The following is a 17,012-nucleotide window of genomic DNA, read 5'->3' as shown; positions in this document are numbered from 1 at the left end:
ATGTATCCCAAAAATATAGCAAGTGGAGAAAAAAGGTCAGAACAGTGTGTGTAGTAGACTTCCTGATGCACAAAAAGAAAGGAGAGGGCCAGGGATGTAGCTCAGTAGCACAGCGCCTGCCTGGCAAGCACGAGGTCGTGAGTTCGATTCCCAGTACCAAAAAAAAATAAAATGTGATTGAATTACCAGTTCAGACCAAAGTATAAGAAGTGAGAACTAAACCTCTGCCTGTACTGTGTTGCAAACAAAAGCAGAGCTGTGGAAACACACTGTCATCAGCTTAGCATTCACCAATGCCAGGGGTCCCCCAGGCCCAGGAAGAGGATCCACATCTTTCTTCTAAAGCCCACTCAAAATGGCTGTGCCAGGAAGTCCCTTCTTAGGTCTCACTTCATTCCCTCCCAGTGAAACATTCACCTTAACTGGGTTTTAATTGGCTGGCAGGTAAATCTAAACTCTGTATCCTCCCTTCCCAAGAACACGGAAGTGCTTGGAGTTATTCAGAAAAACAATGTTGGCCCTTGTAACCAATCAGAGAAAGAGAAACAGGAAGTAAAGAGATCAGAGTAAAGGCTTGCTGCCGGCCACCCTCATTCTGTCCTGTACACTCCATCTCGTGTACACATGCAAATGTGTGAGATTATATACATATGAAAAGAATAAGCAAACACCTCTGGAAATCCCTCATCCCTCCCTTGTCCTTCATGACCTCATCCTCTCCCGGTCCTCACAGGTGAGTGCCCAAGCCTGCTGTCACCATGACGACCATTCACCACCAGCAGATGCTCCGGGAGCACATACCCATGAAGGAACACGTGTCCATGGAGTTCTCCACCTCCACCACCCTCTTGCACACCTTCTCCCAGACAACCAGGCCCATGGGAGGCAAGTGAAGTGTGGGGGTGGGCCAAGTGTCAGGAAGGGGCAACCTTTCTTCCTCCACACTCACCTTTGCAAGGACTCCGTCTGTATCATTAGTGTGGGGCCTTTGAGAGCCCATAGCAACCCCCCTCTCAACCTGTCCTTCCAAGCTCTGATTGTTCATCCACAGATCGGAGCTCCAGGAAGACTGATTAGGAATAAATCAGTCGCATGGATATGTATGATAGATTGATAAACTCTTAATTGCTTTAGGAAATCAGACCCAGAGGCAAATGGACTCTGTCTCCTGGGGTAGAATTTCAGGCCTGGGAGAAGGTAGGATCCTTATCTACATATGAGTAATGCTGACCCTGTTCCATTTAAGAAATGGGAGACTTGGCTACCGGTAGAGGCAGGATGAACACATAAACAAGTGACTTAAGCTCCCAGGCTCTTAGCCCTTGGGGGCCAGACTTGGGGGAGGGCAGATCCGAGGGAAAGCTGGAAAAGGATCTCAGGAGCAAAGCAGACTGTTTAAGTCATGTCTCTAGTGGAAAGTTATTAAAAGATGGCCAGGGTCCAGGATACTGAATATCCATCCTCAAAGTCATTGCCTCTCCCTCCAAGTCCCAGAAGGACACAGTCACTCAGAGTCTGCTGTGTACAAGGTCAAGGCCAGGCAAACACTTTACACCAACTACCCCTGGCCAGTGAAGCGGGTCAAGTGGAGCAGCCAGGATTCAAGGCCGGTGCTGTAGACCAAAAGCTGAACACACACACGGTTCATAGCAGTGATTCTCGGCCCAACCACGCCTTAGCATCACCTTAGTGGAGGGGTAAGGGTATGAGCAGAAAAATGGTGATACCTGAGTCCAATGCCAGGCCATTAAATCAGGTGTTCTTGAAAGCTCTCTGGGGATGCTTTCAGCCACAGCTGAAAACCACTGACCAGCTGAGTCCAGGACGGAAGACAACTGTGCAGAAAAGATTGGGGTAACCTGGAGAGGGCATGTTGTGTAAAGGGGAGCCTCAGTGCACCTCTGCTGACTGCTGCTGTACGGGAATCCGAGCCAAGGTTCAGAATACGGCAACCTGAACTTTTATGTGAAACCTTTCGATTTTCAGATGTAAGCCTACTTTTTTGTGTAATTTTTTGGAGGTCAAGTGAAAGACATGCCTACAAGCTGCCTGTTTAAGTGACACTAAGTCACTATTTGGAAGCAGGCTATGAGGGTTTCTTAGCACATTTGTTCTTTTCATCTCTGTCCCTCTGATTAGTGGGGACGATAAAAGCACCTGCTTCACTGGGATACTGTGAGGTTAGATAAAACCATCCCTAACCCAGGCCTGGCACCATTTCGGACACAGGGAAAGGACTCCCTGCTGTTCATTGGTAACTCACCAACCAAGATGTTGTGTACTTTATACTTCATAGCCGGTTCTTATTTTCCCACTACAAAATTATACGACCACACTGAAATGCTCTGGGGGCTGGAGGTAAAGCTCAGCTGCAGCGAACATGCTTAGCCCTGTGTTTGATCCCCAACACCAAAAAAAAAAAAAAAAAAGTGAATATGCCCTTTCAGATAAGCATGTTCTCATATGGAATCCTGCTGAAATGTGTCTTTTTCTCACTCAAGAATCACCAAACCTGGCCAGGGATGCTGGCCCATGCCTGTAATGCCAGCTTCTCAGAAGGCTGAGACAGGAGGATTGACTGCAAATTCGAGACCAAACTGGGCAACTTAATGAGATGTTGTTTCAAAATTTAAAATTAAAAATAAAATCAGGGAATATAGCTCAGAGGTAGAGAACTTGTAGGAAATTCTGGGTTCAATTCCCAGTTCTGAAAAAAAATTTTTTTTGTTTAATAAATCACTATTCCAGACGCAATAAAATGCTAAACCACAGAGTTGCAGCAGAGAGGGAATTTAGAACAGAGTTCAGCTAAGCTACAGCCCTCCCAGGACGAAGCAGGCCTGGGTTATCTTACTACTACCAGGGGACCAGGATTTTCAGGACAGAAGCCCAGGAAACTAGACAATCCCAAGCAGGAAGTCTCCCTTTTAAGAGAAAAAGCTCAGACACCCCTGAGGGGTGTTGAGGAGTTGGCGGCCCCTGGTGGCGGAAATCTGACACAACACAGCGAGCAGGGAGCGGATCTTCAACGGTCTTGGTTCCCTTGCTCCCCCAGGCTGTCACTCAAAGATGAGTCCTCCAATTCTGGGCCGCGCTCCCACCAAGGCCGTGTCTGACCTCTCACTTGCGCACAAGGACAGACAAAGACGCGTCAAGGAAGTCCTCGAGCTCTGTCCAGTTCTTTAGCCTGGTGACCCAGAGTTCCAGCATCCCCGAGGGCGACAGCCTCCCTGAGTTCATGGAGAAACCTTACCCGGTCGCCTCCCCGGAGGGTGTGTCGCTCCCCGTGTCGCCGCCGGCTCCCTAACCCCCACCCCAATACAGAGACCCTGGCCAAGCCAAGCTGAGGGCTGCTCCCCGCCTGAGCTGGGCCCAGATTCCCGGGAGGAGGCAGCACCCAGCCTGGAGACTGAGGTGCAAATGCGGCCCGTGCCCCCGCAGGGCATTCAGTCCCGTTCCCAGTCGGGGTGCAAGGGAACCCCAACCCCAGCGTCTCGTGGAAGAGGGAGAGCGGCATCCCCATCAAGGAGTCGGGGATACTGCAGGACAGCGTCAACAAGGAGCACGTGCTGAAGGTGCTCCCCACCCCAAGGTCCAGCCAGGCGACCCCAGAACTGGGCGGGAGGAAGACGCTGTCCCTGCCGCAGTCACAGCAGGAACTGCGGGTGCGCAGGGATCCACAGTCACCCCAGAGCACAGCAAAGCGAGGCAGGGGGCTGGCCAAAGGCCAAGGGGAGGCGGAGAAGCTGAGGGACCGAAGCTTGCACAGGCTGGGAAGGGGCGGGGCCCCAGTGCGGGAAGCAGGGTTGAAGTGGGACGGCACGGCGACCTCAGGAGCGACTGGCTGTGCAGCTGGGGTGAGGTCTGGGGTGCTGGGTTCTCCAGAGGAGCCTTGCCAAGGGCCACTCACCCTTGGGTGTCACCAGCTTCTGGGCCACTTCCTGAGAACTCGTGCCCAGCTGCAGCCTCGGACTTCCAGCCAGTTGAGGAACGCGAGGGATGGGTCATCGGGACACTTGGGCCTATGATTATTCCTGCCCCTGTAATTACCCAGGACCTGCCCTGCCTCCCGTTGTGAAGGACAAAATTCTTCTGTCTTCCTCATGTTTCCACAAGCTCAGAGTCGCTCTGAGGGAAGTCGGATCCTTCTCCTTCCGAAGGCCCGGCCCTGGCTCCTCTGCACAGCACAGCTCCCACGAGGTCCCCTGCTGGCCGCCCTTCAACACGCTCTTCCACCCAGCAAGCGCTTTCTGAGGATTCACTTCCAAGAGCCGACTGGTGTGCTGTAAGCGCAGGGCAGACAGGAACCAGGTCAGACTTATTCACCCCTCTTTCCTGTGAGCTCGGCCCAGGGCCTGGTATGGAGGAGTAGAAGGAGTGCGGTAAGAAATACTCACCCTAGTGCCAGAAACCTCAGATAAGAATCTCAACTCGGGAAGTCCTTTTCTTCCAGGAGCGCACAGTCCAGGGGAGAGTCTGGCAGCGAAGCAGTGTTTATACGCCGTGGAGTCAGGGTAGGAACACACACCAGCTACTTACCTGGTACCTTCCAGTCCCAGAGGTTGCCCCACCCTCCACATATAAACCCAGCAGTCAGTCGCTTCCCTCCCCTCAAAAGCCCTCTTTCTCCAGCTCAGGAAATGTCTCTGTGGTTCCTTGCTCACCCCCACTAACGCCTGACTCTGATTTTTGGTCCAGCTGGAACCACTGACCTCAGACGACTCCGATACCTACGAGTGCATTGCAAGCAACAAGCATGCAGGTGCCGTCTATACTGTGTCCTTGTTGGTGACAGAAGGTGGGGCAGCACCTTCTCTTGGCCTTTTCTCTTAGGAATCTGTTCCCTCTGTCTGACTCTTCTGTCCTCACGTCAAGAAAAACTAGATTTCAAGAAGATGTTGAAGGGGCTGGGGATTTAGCTCAGCAGCAAAGTGCCTGCCTGGCAAGCGCAAGGTCCTGAGTTTCATTCTTGGTACCGGAAGAAAAACAAAAACAAAAAAAAAAGATGTTGAAGAAAAGGTGAGACCGGAGTTGCTCTTCCCCGCCCCAAGGTGCTGTCTCCCCAGCTGGAGCCTCTCAAAGGCTTCTCAAGAACCCATGAAGAGCCAAGGGTGGTGGCGCATGCCTGCAATCCCAGCACTAGGGAGGCTGAGGCAGGAGTATCGCTGCGAGTTTGAGACCAGCCTGGACTACAAAGTGAGCTCAAGGCTAGCCTGAGCTGCAAAGCAAGACCCTGTCTCAAAAAGACAAAAAAAAAAGAATCCATGAAGTGGGATGGGGGACATCTCAAGGTTGAGAGAGGCTCCCTCCGTCTTCAGAGGGAGACACTGCGTACAAGCTTGGTCGCCTCCTCCTCCTCCTGCCCCCAGGAAGAAGCAGAAGGTGAGAGATGAGAAAGAGATGCTAGACATTTTGTCCACGGTACCCAAGAAGAACTGAAAAGGTCTGCGTGGAGGACGGCTTCGCTGACTTCCGGGGCTGCTCAAGAAGTTCGAAGGAATGAAGAAAGAAGTGAAAGTGGAGGTCAGTGCCCAGCAGGGGGCAGGGGCCTGCCAGCCCGGGGCTGGGCTTCACCGGAAGTACTGGTGTCTGTCCATGTCCCCCGCCCTGCACGCGCGCGCTGAGCCAACTACGCCGTACGTTCCACGCGAGAGCAGCCCGGGAGCCCAAGCCCCAGTGTATCTCCCTCTCCTCTTCCCCTTTGGCTCATGCGCGTGCATGGACTTTGGAGTCAGGCAGATCTGGGTTTCAACCCCAGTTCTACCGCTTATTGGCGGCATGACTTTGGGCGTCTCCCTGAGTTTCATTTTCCCCAGTGCAAAGTGAAACCTATACTTTCCTTATTCCCTTGTTTCGGTGTTGGTGGAGGCATTCATTCATTTCGCTCAGCTAACTATAGTAGGCATGGACCCTGTAATTATAGAATCTGTGTAATGGGCCCAGTACACAGTGCCTCTTCCTGGAATAGTGGCTCCTTTCCCATCTCCCGTGATACTCCTCCGCTCTAAGCCTTACGTTCAGTGGGGTAGGGGAAAGGGCTTGTTATCTAATGAGCCTGGTCATTTCCCCTCAATCACCTAGGGCGCCTCCTCCAGTTTTGTTTTTTGTTTTGTTTTGGTGTTTTTGGTTTTTTTGGGTTTTTGTTTTTTTGGTTTTTAATTTTTTTGAGACAGGATCTTGCTATACAGTTCACTCTGGCCTTTATACCCCAGGCTGGTCGAGAACTCACAGACTCCTCCTGCCTCAGCCTCCCGAGTGCTGGGATTACAGGCGTGCGCCACCATGCCCAGCTCCTCCAGGATTTTGGACATAACCTGGGCAGAGTCTGATCATCCCTCACTACAGTGATCATCTCGAATGTCTTGATCCTGCCCATCTACTTCCTGAGCATAGCCATTTCCCACCAACCCTAACCACTTGCAACACCAGTGAGGTGGCATCCCTCAGACCAGCGTAACCGAGGGAGACATCGCAGCTGCGCTAATCACCTCCCCATAAACCATCTCTTGTTCTTCCTGGCAACTGCTTTTCAAGCTACTGGCCTTCCCCAACTCCCGCTCCCACCTACTTGCTCCAGCTCTAGCGACCATGTGGAAATGGCCTGACCTTGGTCAGACTACCCGCTCATCACGACTTTGATTGACACCGCACTCCTGACTGCTCCTACAACCATGCCACCAGCGCTTTTCCCGTGAGCCCCTCCTACCCCACACCCTGACCGGGTCCTGGCCCCCCCTTGCCCTCAGTGCGAGGCCACCGTCACTCGCAGCCACGGGAACGCCCGGCACAACCCCAGCCGAGTCGTGCGTAGTGCTGAACGACGAGAAGGTGCAGGTCGTGTGCTGAAGGATGGCAAGGAGGTCCGAGGCAGGGGCCAGAGAAGCGGGTGAAGGAGGCGACCTGCCCACGCCCTAACCCTAAGCTTTGACCCTTAGGTCACGGATTTGCCTGGCGCGCAGATCGTGAAGCAGGGTGCGGGGCACAAGCTCATCCTCCCCAACACGGGCCCAGCACACGAGGGCAAGTACGCGCGCTGGGCCAAGGGCCGGGGGAGGGAAGTCTCGGTGTTCATCACAGGTACGTAGGAGTCCAGGTGGGCAAACCTCAGGGAGGCGTGGCTTGGCCGCAGGCTCGTAGCCACACCCCCATTCCCTCTAGCTCCTCCCCATCCCCCCCCCAACCCCGTGGTTGACTCATCCCCGCAGCCTGGCCGAGCAGATCGTCCTACCGTCCACCCATCCATCCTGGAGGCGCTGGCAGCACACCCTGTGGCTGGGAAGGTGGGCCGTATCATCAAGGTGCCCTTCGGGCAAGGCCGCTGCCCAAAGTGACGTGGTACACGGACAGAATGGAGGTGACGGGGGGGGGGGAACAAGTGTCCACGGAGCGCAAGGACAAGCAGGAGCCGCTCGCCATCTTCTGTGTGTGCGAAGGCAGCGGCCTGGTCCTGCTCAAGCGCAAGAATAACCAGGGCGCGGCCACCGCCACTCCGCCGCTCAGCGTGCTGCGTGAGCGAGGGGCACCTGCTGCCCAGGGCCCAGGGTGGGTGTCGGGCGGGGAGGGGACCCCGAACACAGTTGCAGTGTGGGCTGGGAATGGGATTTCCCGCCAGAAGCTCACTTCTTGAGTAGCCTTGGGCAAGTGAACCTCCAAGCCTCGGTTTCCCGACAGGAACCGGCTGATTCCTCCCTGCCCCCTTATCTATAGCTAGTGACTTTAATGTTCAGAGCCAAGTGCACAGCACGTTCTAACCTCCCAATGTGTCACTGAAGCGCTGTGATTGGCTGGATGCGGAGGACAGCGTGGAGCTGCGGAGGAAGTGAGGTAAAGCAGGCGGGCTTTCAGAGTGGAAGTGTAGTGGGGCTGGAAGTGAGATGAGAGAGGTGTGAAGGCAGGGATAAGGTAAGGGCCGGAGTGAGGGCGGGGACGGGATTGGGATTGGTCTGAACATGCGGATGAGGATGACGTACAAGCAGGCCTTACTGCACTTACATTCGACATCCCAACCACAGGTACCTCACCATCTCCTCTGCCTGCATTTCCAGCAAGTTGTAGGGGTGGGAAGAAGGAAGGTGCTCCGTGCTGTCAATGTCAGGGACACGAGGTGAAGTGCTCCAGGGCTTCCTCAACCCGAAAGGGAAAGAAGCGGTAGACAGATGAGTAATTCTAACATAAGGTAGACTGTGACGCCAGAAAGCGCTGGTGTTCTGAAGCTCGGAAGAGGGAGGACACTTGTCTGGACGGGAACCCGGGGACTACTTAAAGCTGGAGTCCCCAGGAGCTGCAGTCCACCCATTCCTAGGCAGAAAGAAGGTTAGGGGAGCAAGGATCGAGGCCTTTGAGCAAGTCTTGGGATGGACACAGAGAAGAACAGCACGGGACCCCAGAAAGCTCAGAATCCAGCTTGAGTAGCCTTGCCCGGCCAGTCCTCTGGTGAGCGGGAATAAGCCGTTTCTGAGCCTTTGTTCCCACACTACACCGTGAAGCTGTCCCCTGTCCCCTGACCGTCCCAAGCCTCCTCGGGGCGAGTGGAGTTCCTGGAACTCTGCGGTACTTGTGTACACATGAAGTGGAAGGCCCCAAAGGACAACGGCGGGCGGCCTGGGACACATTTCATAGTGGAACGGAGGGCAGCTGGCAAGAAGGCCTGGGTTAGGATAGGCGAGGCGGACAGCAAAGTCACCAACTTCTCCAGCAGCAAGGTGGAAGAGGGGAAGGCCTAGCAGTTTCGTATCCTGTCAGTCAGTTCAAAAGGTGTGAGCTACCCGCCAACAAACACTTTGCAGAAAATCCCATAGGTCAGTGAGATTGCCCAGGACTCAGGGGGCAGCTGGGGATCAGGATGGTAAGGAACACAGGATTTCCCAGGGAATTCCGCACTCATCTAAATGTCCCATGGGACAAAGTGACTGCAGACAAGAAACAGAGCATCGTTCTACTTTTTCACGCTCCATGGATGGGCACAATTCCAGGGCACTACCTCCCCTTCTCTCTCCATCCCAGGAATCATCCTGAAATCTGAAGGAGTAGATGTTACCAGAGTTAACCTTGAAAGGACTCTAATTTTGTTTCCAAAGAAAAACCCTTGACAATACTGTCATTTTAATTAGAATTGCTAAGTAATTACTTGCTACACCCTTCCCCACTGACTTCCATGTCTCAGTGTGTCTAGAAAGCAGAATGGCAGCTGTGGCATGGGGGACACACTGGTGGAAAGTTTGTGTCAGTGACCATCACTTGTGGCTACATGTTAGAATCATCCATTTTAAAGTGCTCATCTTTGGGATGGGGATATAGCTCAGCGGCACAAGTGCCTGCCTGGCAAACGTGAAGCCTGAGTTTAATTCCCGGTACCAAAAAATAAAAAAATAAAATAAAAATGCTAATCTTTGCCCTCCACCCCCAGCTAATTAAATTGGAATGTCTAGGAGTGGGACCCAGATTCCTGACAGGGAGCTGGTAATAGCGAGTTTCCTTTACTCCCCACTGATGTTAATGTGCAACCAGAGTTAAGTTTTTTTGTTTGTTTTTTGACTTTTGGCTCTTTGTCTTTTTGAGACAGGGTCTCACTATACAATTCAGGGTGGTTCAAACACACTTTGTAGCCCTGGCTGAGCTCGAACTCTCAGTGATCCTTCTGCCTCAGCCTCCTGAGTACTGGTATTACAGACATGCACCACCACACTCAGCCAAGAATTATTGATTTAATGGGCTGAGGGGAACTGTGTACATGCTTCCCCTCCTAAGCTCTTCCCTGTGTCCCCACAGAACCCCATGGTCTTGCCTCTCAGCCTCAAGTGCCTGATATGACCAAAGTGATGGTGACCATCACATGGAACACCAGCCCAGGATGGGGGAGCCCCAGAGCTCAGCTACACTGCGGAAAGAAGAAAAGAAGGCAGTAACCTGTGGGTGCTGGTCAACAGGGACCTCATCCAGGGTGAGTTCCTAGGGACAGAGGCCCAGGAGGGACAAAAAGATCTGGCTGAGTAGACTCATTGCTACTCTGAAATAGTCTCTCCCTCAAATCATTTGGGTTGTTGTTTGTTTTATACGCTGGGGACTAAACCCAAGGCCTTTGCACTTAGCCACAGCCATAGCCCTTTTTTTATTTGATTGATTGATTGATTGACTGATTGAATTGCCCTGACTGGGCTCACACTTGTGATCCTCCTGCCTCAGCCTCCCAGAGTGCTAGTACTACAGGCATGTGCCATCATGCCCAGCTCCTCTGGGGCATTTTAACAGCATCCATGATGCCCTCTTCCACAGTGTCTCACTTCTGGGTCTCTCACCATGCAGATGCCCCACCCTCGTGACCCTCTGTCTTCCCACCTACCCAGGCACCAAGTAGACCTCAGACAGTCTCCTGGAGGACACAGAATATGAATTCCGGGGCAGAGCTGTGAATAAAGCAGGCCCTGGACATCCCAGTATGCCATCCAGCTCAGCAGTGGCCAAGGATCCTGTCAGTGAGTATGGGGCCACCAGGTCCCAGCACGTAGCACTATTAGCCCATTCCAAGGAGGGAGCATCGCTTCCCCGGGAAGGTCCGATGGGAGGGAGGGGTCACACAGTCTGCTCGCTGGAAACTGCCAGCCTTGCGGAGGGACACGGTTCACGCCCAAGAGAAAGCCAGTGATTAAAGACATCAGGGATAAAATGCTAATCTTTGCCCTCCAGACAGGATGGGAAGACAGGATGGGAAGTGTTTTTTAATCAAGCTTTGAATGTTAATCAAGCTTTGAGGTAGCAGAAGCACGTTGAGGATTGGATCAGGGGGGATGCTGGGCAGGTCTTGAGCTTAGGAGAGGAGGTGTACTGTGTGTAAATGGGTCTGTGGAGGTGGCTGGGCTAAAGACTGGGGTTGGAATGCAGAGGCTTTGAATGTTTAGGGTATATTATATTTGCAGTGTATTGAGCTTAAGGGTGAAACTGTTGGTTGAGTAAAAGAATTGAATTTGGAGGTTGTCGACTGTGCAAGGTTGGGTACTGAGCACTGAGCTGCGGGAGGGAAAAACAGCGAAAGAGTTCAGGAGTGCAGGGTGCAGAATGATCATGGGGCCGAGTGGGATGGATCTGGGGCCGACCAGATGTCTGCGCTACCCCAGAATCCCCAGGTCTGATGCAGGGCCTGCACGTGTCTGATTCCTCCAACTCGAGCATCTCCCTGGGACAGCAGGAGCTTATAGGAGACCCACTGTCCAGCTGCATCCTTGAGACGCTAGCCAGGAGTGGTCCAAGTGCACAAGGATCCCCATCTCAGGCACCTGCTACACACTGAGAGGCAAAAATACTTCTTCCATATCCGGACCGCGAACAAAGCTGGGGTTAGATGAGCCTGTGGAGCTAGATGAGGGGGTCTGTGCCATGCCTCCAGCAGGTGAGGGCACAGGAAGGGTCGGGGCTCAGGCCCAGCATTCTACATCCATCCAGGCCTTCCTCTTGCATGGTGCTATGATCAAAAATAAGCCATCTGAGCTGGGCAAGAGAACTGCAAGTTCGAGCCTAACCGGAGCAACTTAGCAAGACCCCGGGTCAAAATAAAAAGACTACGGTTGTAGCTCAGTGGGGAAGAACCTGGGTCCAGTCCCCAGTATCATTAATGATAATAAAGAGGAGGAGGAGGAAGAGAGGAAGTCCTCATCATCCAGAGCCTGGCACAGTGGCCTGTGCCTATAGTTCCATCTACTCAGGAGGCTGAGGCAGACAGATTGCTTGAGCTGAGGAGTTTGAGGCCAGCCTAGGGAATATAATGAGCCTCCATCTCAAGAAAAACAAAAAAAGAAAACATAATCCAGGACTAGCGGTATAGCTCAGTGGTTTAGCACTTGCCTAGCATGCACCAGGCCCTGGATTCAATCCTCAATGCTGAAGAAAAAAAAAAATTATCCATATTACGGCCTGGACAGGGGTGGGGGTAATTCTGTAGTGTCCCCAGCTGAAAAAAAGAAAGAAAACCTCTTTATTGCAGACCAAATATTGTGCACTGCATGCCAAGGGGAGTGTGAGGACCTGAGGAGCAAGCAAGGCCGGGACTGCCTTCGGGTCCTTCCACGCCAGTGGCGAGGCGCTGGGGAGGAGACAAACGCTCGTGGTGTGCAGGGCAGCAGCTGTCTGTGCCGCCTTTGTGGGGGCCTGAGCGGAGAGACGCCTGGGATGGGCAGCTGCTGAAAGCTCAGTCTTCTTGAGAAGTCCGTGTCCTCACTTATGTCTGTTCCCTCACACTGTGCCCAAGTCTGACCTCAGTGCCTGGCTGAAGAGTCACACGGGGCTGAAGAGTCCACGGCTCGTGCCGGGACAGCCCCCCGCATCCACACAGCCTGCTCTGTGAGCTGTTCCTGACCCCAGCTCCTCCTGTCCTCCACATAACCAAGATGGCTGCTGTACCCATCACACCTCTGCTTCTGCCCCTTACCAGATCCCTACGCTGGAGCCTGGTGGGAGACTCCTTGGCAATACGTAGAGGGCCTTCCTTCACATACCATCTGGGTGACGATGGTGCCACCTCCTGTCCCCACCCAAGGCTCACCATCACCCAACGTGACCTGGGAGAAAGAAGGCTTCACCACCGAGGGCTGGGAAACCATCACCAAGGGCAGAAACTACTCCCAGTTCCCATCAGCAGCACCAAGCGCTCTGACTCAGGGGTGTATCAACTGGTGCCCCAGAATGACTGGGGAGGCACACAAGGACGACATCCACATGCACATGGCAGGTGGGACGGGGGCAGAGGTATGCCTGCCTCCTCTCAGGGACACAGCTTCCCACCGCTGTGCGTGTTGTGCAGGGTTAGGGAAGCCTCTGTCAGCCTCTGCTGAGTGGGACGGGTATTTCCTTTTTCTCCAAGGCCTGAAACCCTGGAGACTTGGAACCTTAGAGGCACTGAGCAAGTCCTTATTTCAGTCTCTGCAGTCATATCTGGTGAGCTTTGAGCAAACACAGAGTGTGCTCAGGGAGAGCAAAGAACAGGAGTAGGTCACAGACGGGAATAAAGACATTGAAACTCAAAATGACCTCTTAGGACCGGAAGCTTTATAAAAAAATCTCAAAAAGAAAAGAATGAATGTTTATTGAATAGTAACTGCGTATTGAGCCCTTTACCCATGAGTCCTGTGAAAGGAACAGTTATTGTTAGTCTTTATCTTACAAATGAGGAAATGGGTCTCAGAAAAATATAATTTTCCCAAGGTCACAGGGCTCCCAAATGGCAGAGTGACAGTTCAGAAACAGGTTTTTGTGACTCCAGGACAACTGCTGCCTCAGGCTCAGGAAGAGAAGTGCCGCGTGCAGCAGGCATGGCAGGGGTTATAAGTGGAAATAGCATCAGCAAACAGAGGAATTAGGGGCGGGATGGGACAGAGAAGACAGAATTGAAACTAACATAGGCTCTGGGTAAGTTGCGAATACCCAATACCTGGGTCTGACAAATGGGGGCTGGAAAAGCCCTCCTAGTCTGGGAAAATGTAAAAACGTGCAAACCTCTGGACTGAGGAATCCTGGAGTGGATGGGGGCTGGGCCACCAATGGGGTGGGGGATCCCACAGGAAGAGCCCTTAGGAATAAATATTTTAAAAAAAGGAATCAGTATAACGAGGACCCCCATAGCTGCTGGCATCTGAGAATCCATCCCAGATCTTTGTGGTTCCACAAAGCTGGATCTCCAGGGTGCCTTTAGGGTGGCAGGTAGGATGCCTGGGGGCCACTCACCACCACCTGCCCTGCCCCCCATGCAGTGGAGGACCTGACCATGAAGCTAAAGCTCTACCAGAAGAACTGGTGCCAGGCACCACACTCTTGACCCCGCTCAAGCTGCACGCGGTGCTCGGAGGCCAGGACTGCACCACAACCTGTGTCTTCCTTGGGAACCCACGGCCCACGGTGACCCTCAGCATCATAACCAACTCCAAGTTCTGGTACAACTCCCCCAGTGGTGTGTGCACCATCGTCATCCCTGCCGCTCACTGAAGGTCAAGGGCAAGTACAGGGTGCTCGAGAGCTGGGCAACGACAGCAGCAGCTGCTCCCTCGCGGTCTATGGTGAGGGCGCCTCCGGGACGAGGCGAGGGCGGGGGCGGGGGCGGGGTGTCCTTTCTGGGACACCCGAGTAAAACCGCAGTCTCCTGGGCCATTAATCAACTCTCTTGGTTTCACTGGCACCGTTCTTTATTTAACCTGCCATCAGGTGATGCAGATACTCAAGGTTACCATTCTCCCGTGCTCCCAGTCTTTTGTTATATTCCTGGCCCCTGCAGATGTGTTTGTGACCCCTTGATAAACCATGGTTTGCAACCCTTGGTGGGGTTAGACCACCTTTAGAAAAGATACTGTCAGGCATGATGGCGCATGCCTGTGATCCTAGCACTTGGGAGGCTGAGGCAGGAGGATTGCCATGAGTTTGAGGCCAGTCCCGGCTACACAGTGAGTTCAAAACCAGCCTGAACTACAGAGGGAGACCTCTCTCAAAAAAAAAAAAAAAAAAAAAAAAAAAAAAAAAAGCTATCCTTTCCATCAGGCCTAACCCAGACACACCAATCACAAGTTCTCTGGCAGGTTCTGAAAGGAGTCTGGAGGTTTATAAAATTTTGCAAATGTTCAATCAAGATTGAAAACTACTGGTCTAGGATGAGGACAGATGGAAGGCCCAAACAGGGAGGTCTGGAGAACCTCCCTCTCGTATGCATGACTTCTTTCTGCTCATGTACGTGCACAGAGGGGAGAGACAGTTTATTCCTTCCCACCGTCTACCATCTTCACAGCTGCACAGCTAGCGGCATGAACCCAGTAAAGTGGACCTGCTTTGCTGCCTCTTGCCCAGCGCCCCCCAGCTCTCCCTTGAGCCTCGTGGCAAAATCTCAATCAACAAGGCTCCCCGCATGCCCATCCCTCCAGCCTCAGCCTGTCACCCTGTCAGCTCTGTACCCCACTGTTTCAGTCTCCATGGTTATAGACCTCTGTCCATCCGGTTATAGTTGCCTTCCCTTGGACAAAGAACCATATCCTTTTGCTGTCTCTCAAGTGTTCAGCTAAGTGTCTGGCACTGAGATGATAAAGCCTGCAGAGTGGCCGCCAAACTGTGTAACAGAACTAGGCCAGCAAGGGCACTGGGGGAGGTGTCAGCATTCACTGCTTAGCTGGAGATCCCGACTTCACCCTGAGTTGTAAGCCCATGGGCCCAGGGCCTGACACCACTGCTGACCAGCCATGCACCCTTGGCAAATTACTTTCTGAGCCCATTTTCTCACCTCCGGGGGCTGTGAGGTTTGGAGCAGATGGAGCAGGGACGTGCCTGGCACTGCACTCCATAAATGTCAGGTGCTGAATCAGTGGCAACTCTTGACCACATAAACTTAGCCAACCTGGGGTTGAGGGTCCCCAGGCCCAGTCCCAGGGCCTGTGTAGTAACTCAAAGTCCAGCAGTTTGGAATTTACCTCATTAACTAATGAATATTTGCTTTGGGCTCTCAGACAAAAGACAACAAGACAATCAGCATCCATCACAGAGAGCCTGCTGAAGAAATCCAAGCACCTCATGTGAGCTCCAGGAGGCTGCCGTGAGGGGGGCTTTGTGGCCTATCCTCTGCCTGGCCCCAGTGTTGAGGCCGAGTTTGCTCTCTGGTATGCGTCAGTGTAAATATTCTGTGCAGGGAGGGGACAGTAAACTCAATGAGCTCACCCTTCCCGACCAAGCAGGTGGGCAGACTGTGGGAGGGACAGGGCTCCAAACCCACTCACAGCAGAGCAACCAGCCCCGTGCCAGGGCCTGGACTTGGCTTCTCCTCCTCCACAGCCTCCAGGCAGGGGCAACTCTTGCTGACTTCATCCTTCTCCCCATCCTTCTTCCTTGAATTTCTTCACAGCAGGCTGGCCTCTGCTGAGCATTCTGGTGTTTGAAAGGATTAAGATTCTGCCCCGTTCGTGTCCAGGGACCCTGCTATCAGAGCTAGAAGGGACTGGTCATCCAGTTCCCTGAGTGTCAAACATCTTTCACAGTGGAATGCTTCCTGAAGAGAAAAAATTCTTAGCTACAGATTTGAAATAATAGAGGGTTTTGACAGGGTGTGGTGGGGCACGCCTATAATTCCAGCACCCAGGAGGCTGAGGCAGGAGGAGCATGGTGAGTTCCAGGCCAGCCTGGGCTATACATTAAGTTTAAACCCAGCCTAAACTACAAAGTGAAGCCAAGCGTGGTAGTGCACACCTGTAATCCCAGCACTCAGGAGGCTGAGGCAGGAGGATCATTGTGAATTTGAGACCAGCCTGGGCTACAAAGTGAGCTCAAGGCCAGCCTGAACTGCACAGCGACACCCTGTCTCCAAAAGACAAAAAAATAATAATAAACCACATAGTGAGACCTTGTCTCAAAACACCAGAAAAGCTGGGCGTATTGGCACATGCCAAGGCCAGCCTGGGCTACAAAGTTAATTCAAGGCCAGCCTGAACTTACACAGTGAGACCCTGTCTCAAAACACCAAAAATAAATAATAAAGAGCCTCTGAGCCCTCCTCTTCTCCTTATTCCTTTGCTAACCCCTACCGGGACTCTGTAAAAACCCTAGGTTAGAGCTAGGAACATATCTCTGTGGTGGAATGCATGTTTAGTATGTGCAAGGCCCTGGATTTGATCCCCAACCACAAGAAAGGACAAAAGAAGAAAGGGAGGGAAGGAGGGGGGGGAGGGGATAGGGATGGAGAGGGGAAGGGAAGAGGGAGGGAGGGAAAAGAAGAGAAACAAAACAAAGGGAAAAAACCTAGTTTAAAAGCTCATGGATTTAGCCAGGCAGAGTGGTGCACCTGTAATCCCACGACTCGGAAGGCTGAGGCAGGAGGATCACCAGAAGTTCACGGCCAGCCCAGGCTACATAGTGAGCTCAAGGCCAGCCTGAACTGCACAGCAAGACCCTGTCTCAAGAAACAGAGAAGGAAAGAAAGCAGGCCGGCAGGCAGGAGAGAGAGAATGGATTCCTCCAGCCCCCATGGGATGAGTCTCCTCTATTGTATCCCCATAAATGTG

The 17,012-nt window shown here is 52.8% G+C and overlaps 1 protein-coding gene across 1 annotated transcript; it reads left to right on the top strand.

The window, feature by feature from the left end:
- The first annotated feature begins 680 nt into the window (after positions 1-680).
- On the top strand, positions 681-14,407 carry Igsf22 (immunoglobulin superfamily, member 22). The gene is given in 28 exon segments (XM_013511745.1): positions 681-885; positions 3,141-3,272; positions 3,442-3,575; positions 4,699-4,798; positions 4,870-4,911; positions 5,354-5,435; positions 5,437-5,489; positions 6,659-6,838; positions 6,841-6,860; positions 6,936-7,077; positions 7,219-7,305; positions 7,308-7,508; positions 8,515-8,766; positions 8,769-8,798; positions 9,769-9,838; positions 9,840-9,940; positions 10,344-10,472; positions 11,112-11,222; positions 11,225-11,278; positions 11,281-11,333; positions 11,335-11,383; positions 12,228-12,280; positions 12,283-12,329; positions 12,525-12,616; positions 12,619-12,735; positions 12,851-12,924; positions 13,691-13,790; positions 13,793-14,407. Coding segments are annotated over 28 exon segments (2,808 nt in total). The 5' UTR covers positions 681-758; the 3' UTR covers positions 13,969-14,407.
- The last annotated feature ends 2,605 nt before the right edge of the window (positions 14,408-17,012 follow it).

This window comes from Chinchilla lanigera, unplaced genomic scaffold (genome assembly GCF_000276665.1).
Source record: "Chinchilla lanigera isolate Chin_1 unplaced genomic scaffold, ChiLan1.0 scaffold00013, whole genome shotgun sequence".
Lineage (NCBI taxonomy): Eukaryota > Metazoa > Chordata > Mammalia > Rodentia > Chinchillidae > Chinchilla > Chinchilla lanigera.
This window is presented reverse-complemented; position numbering and strand designations above follow the sequence as displayed.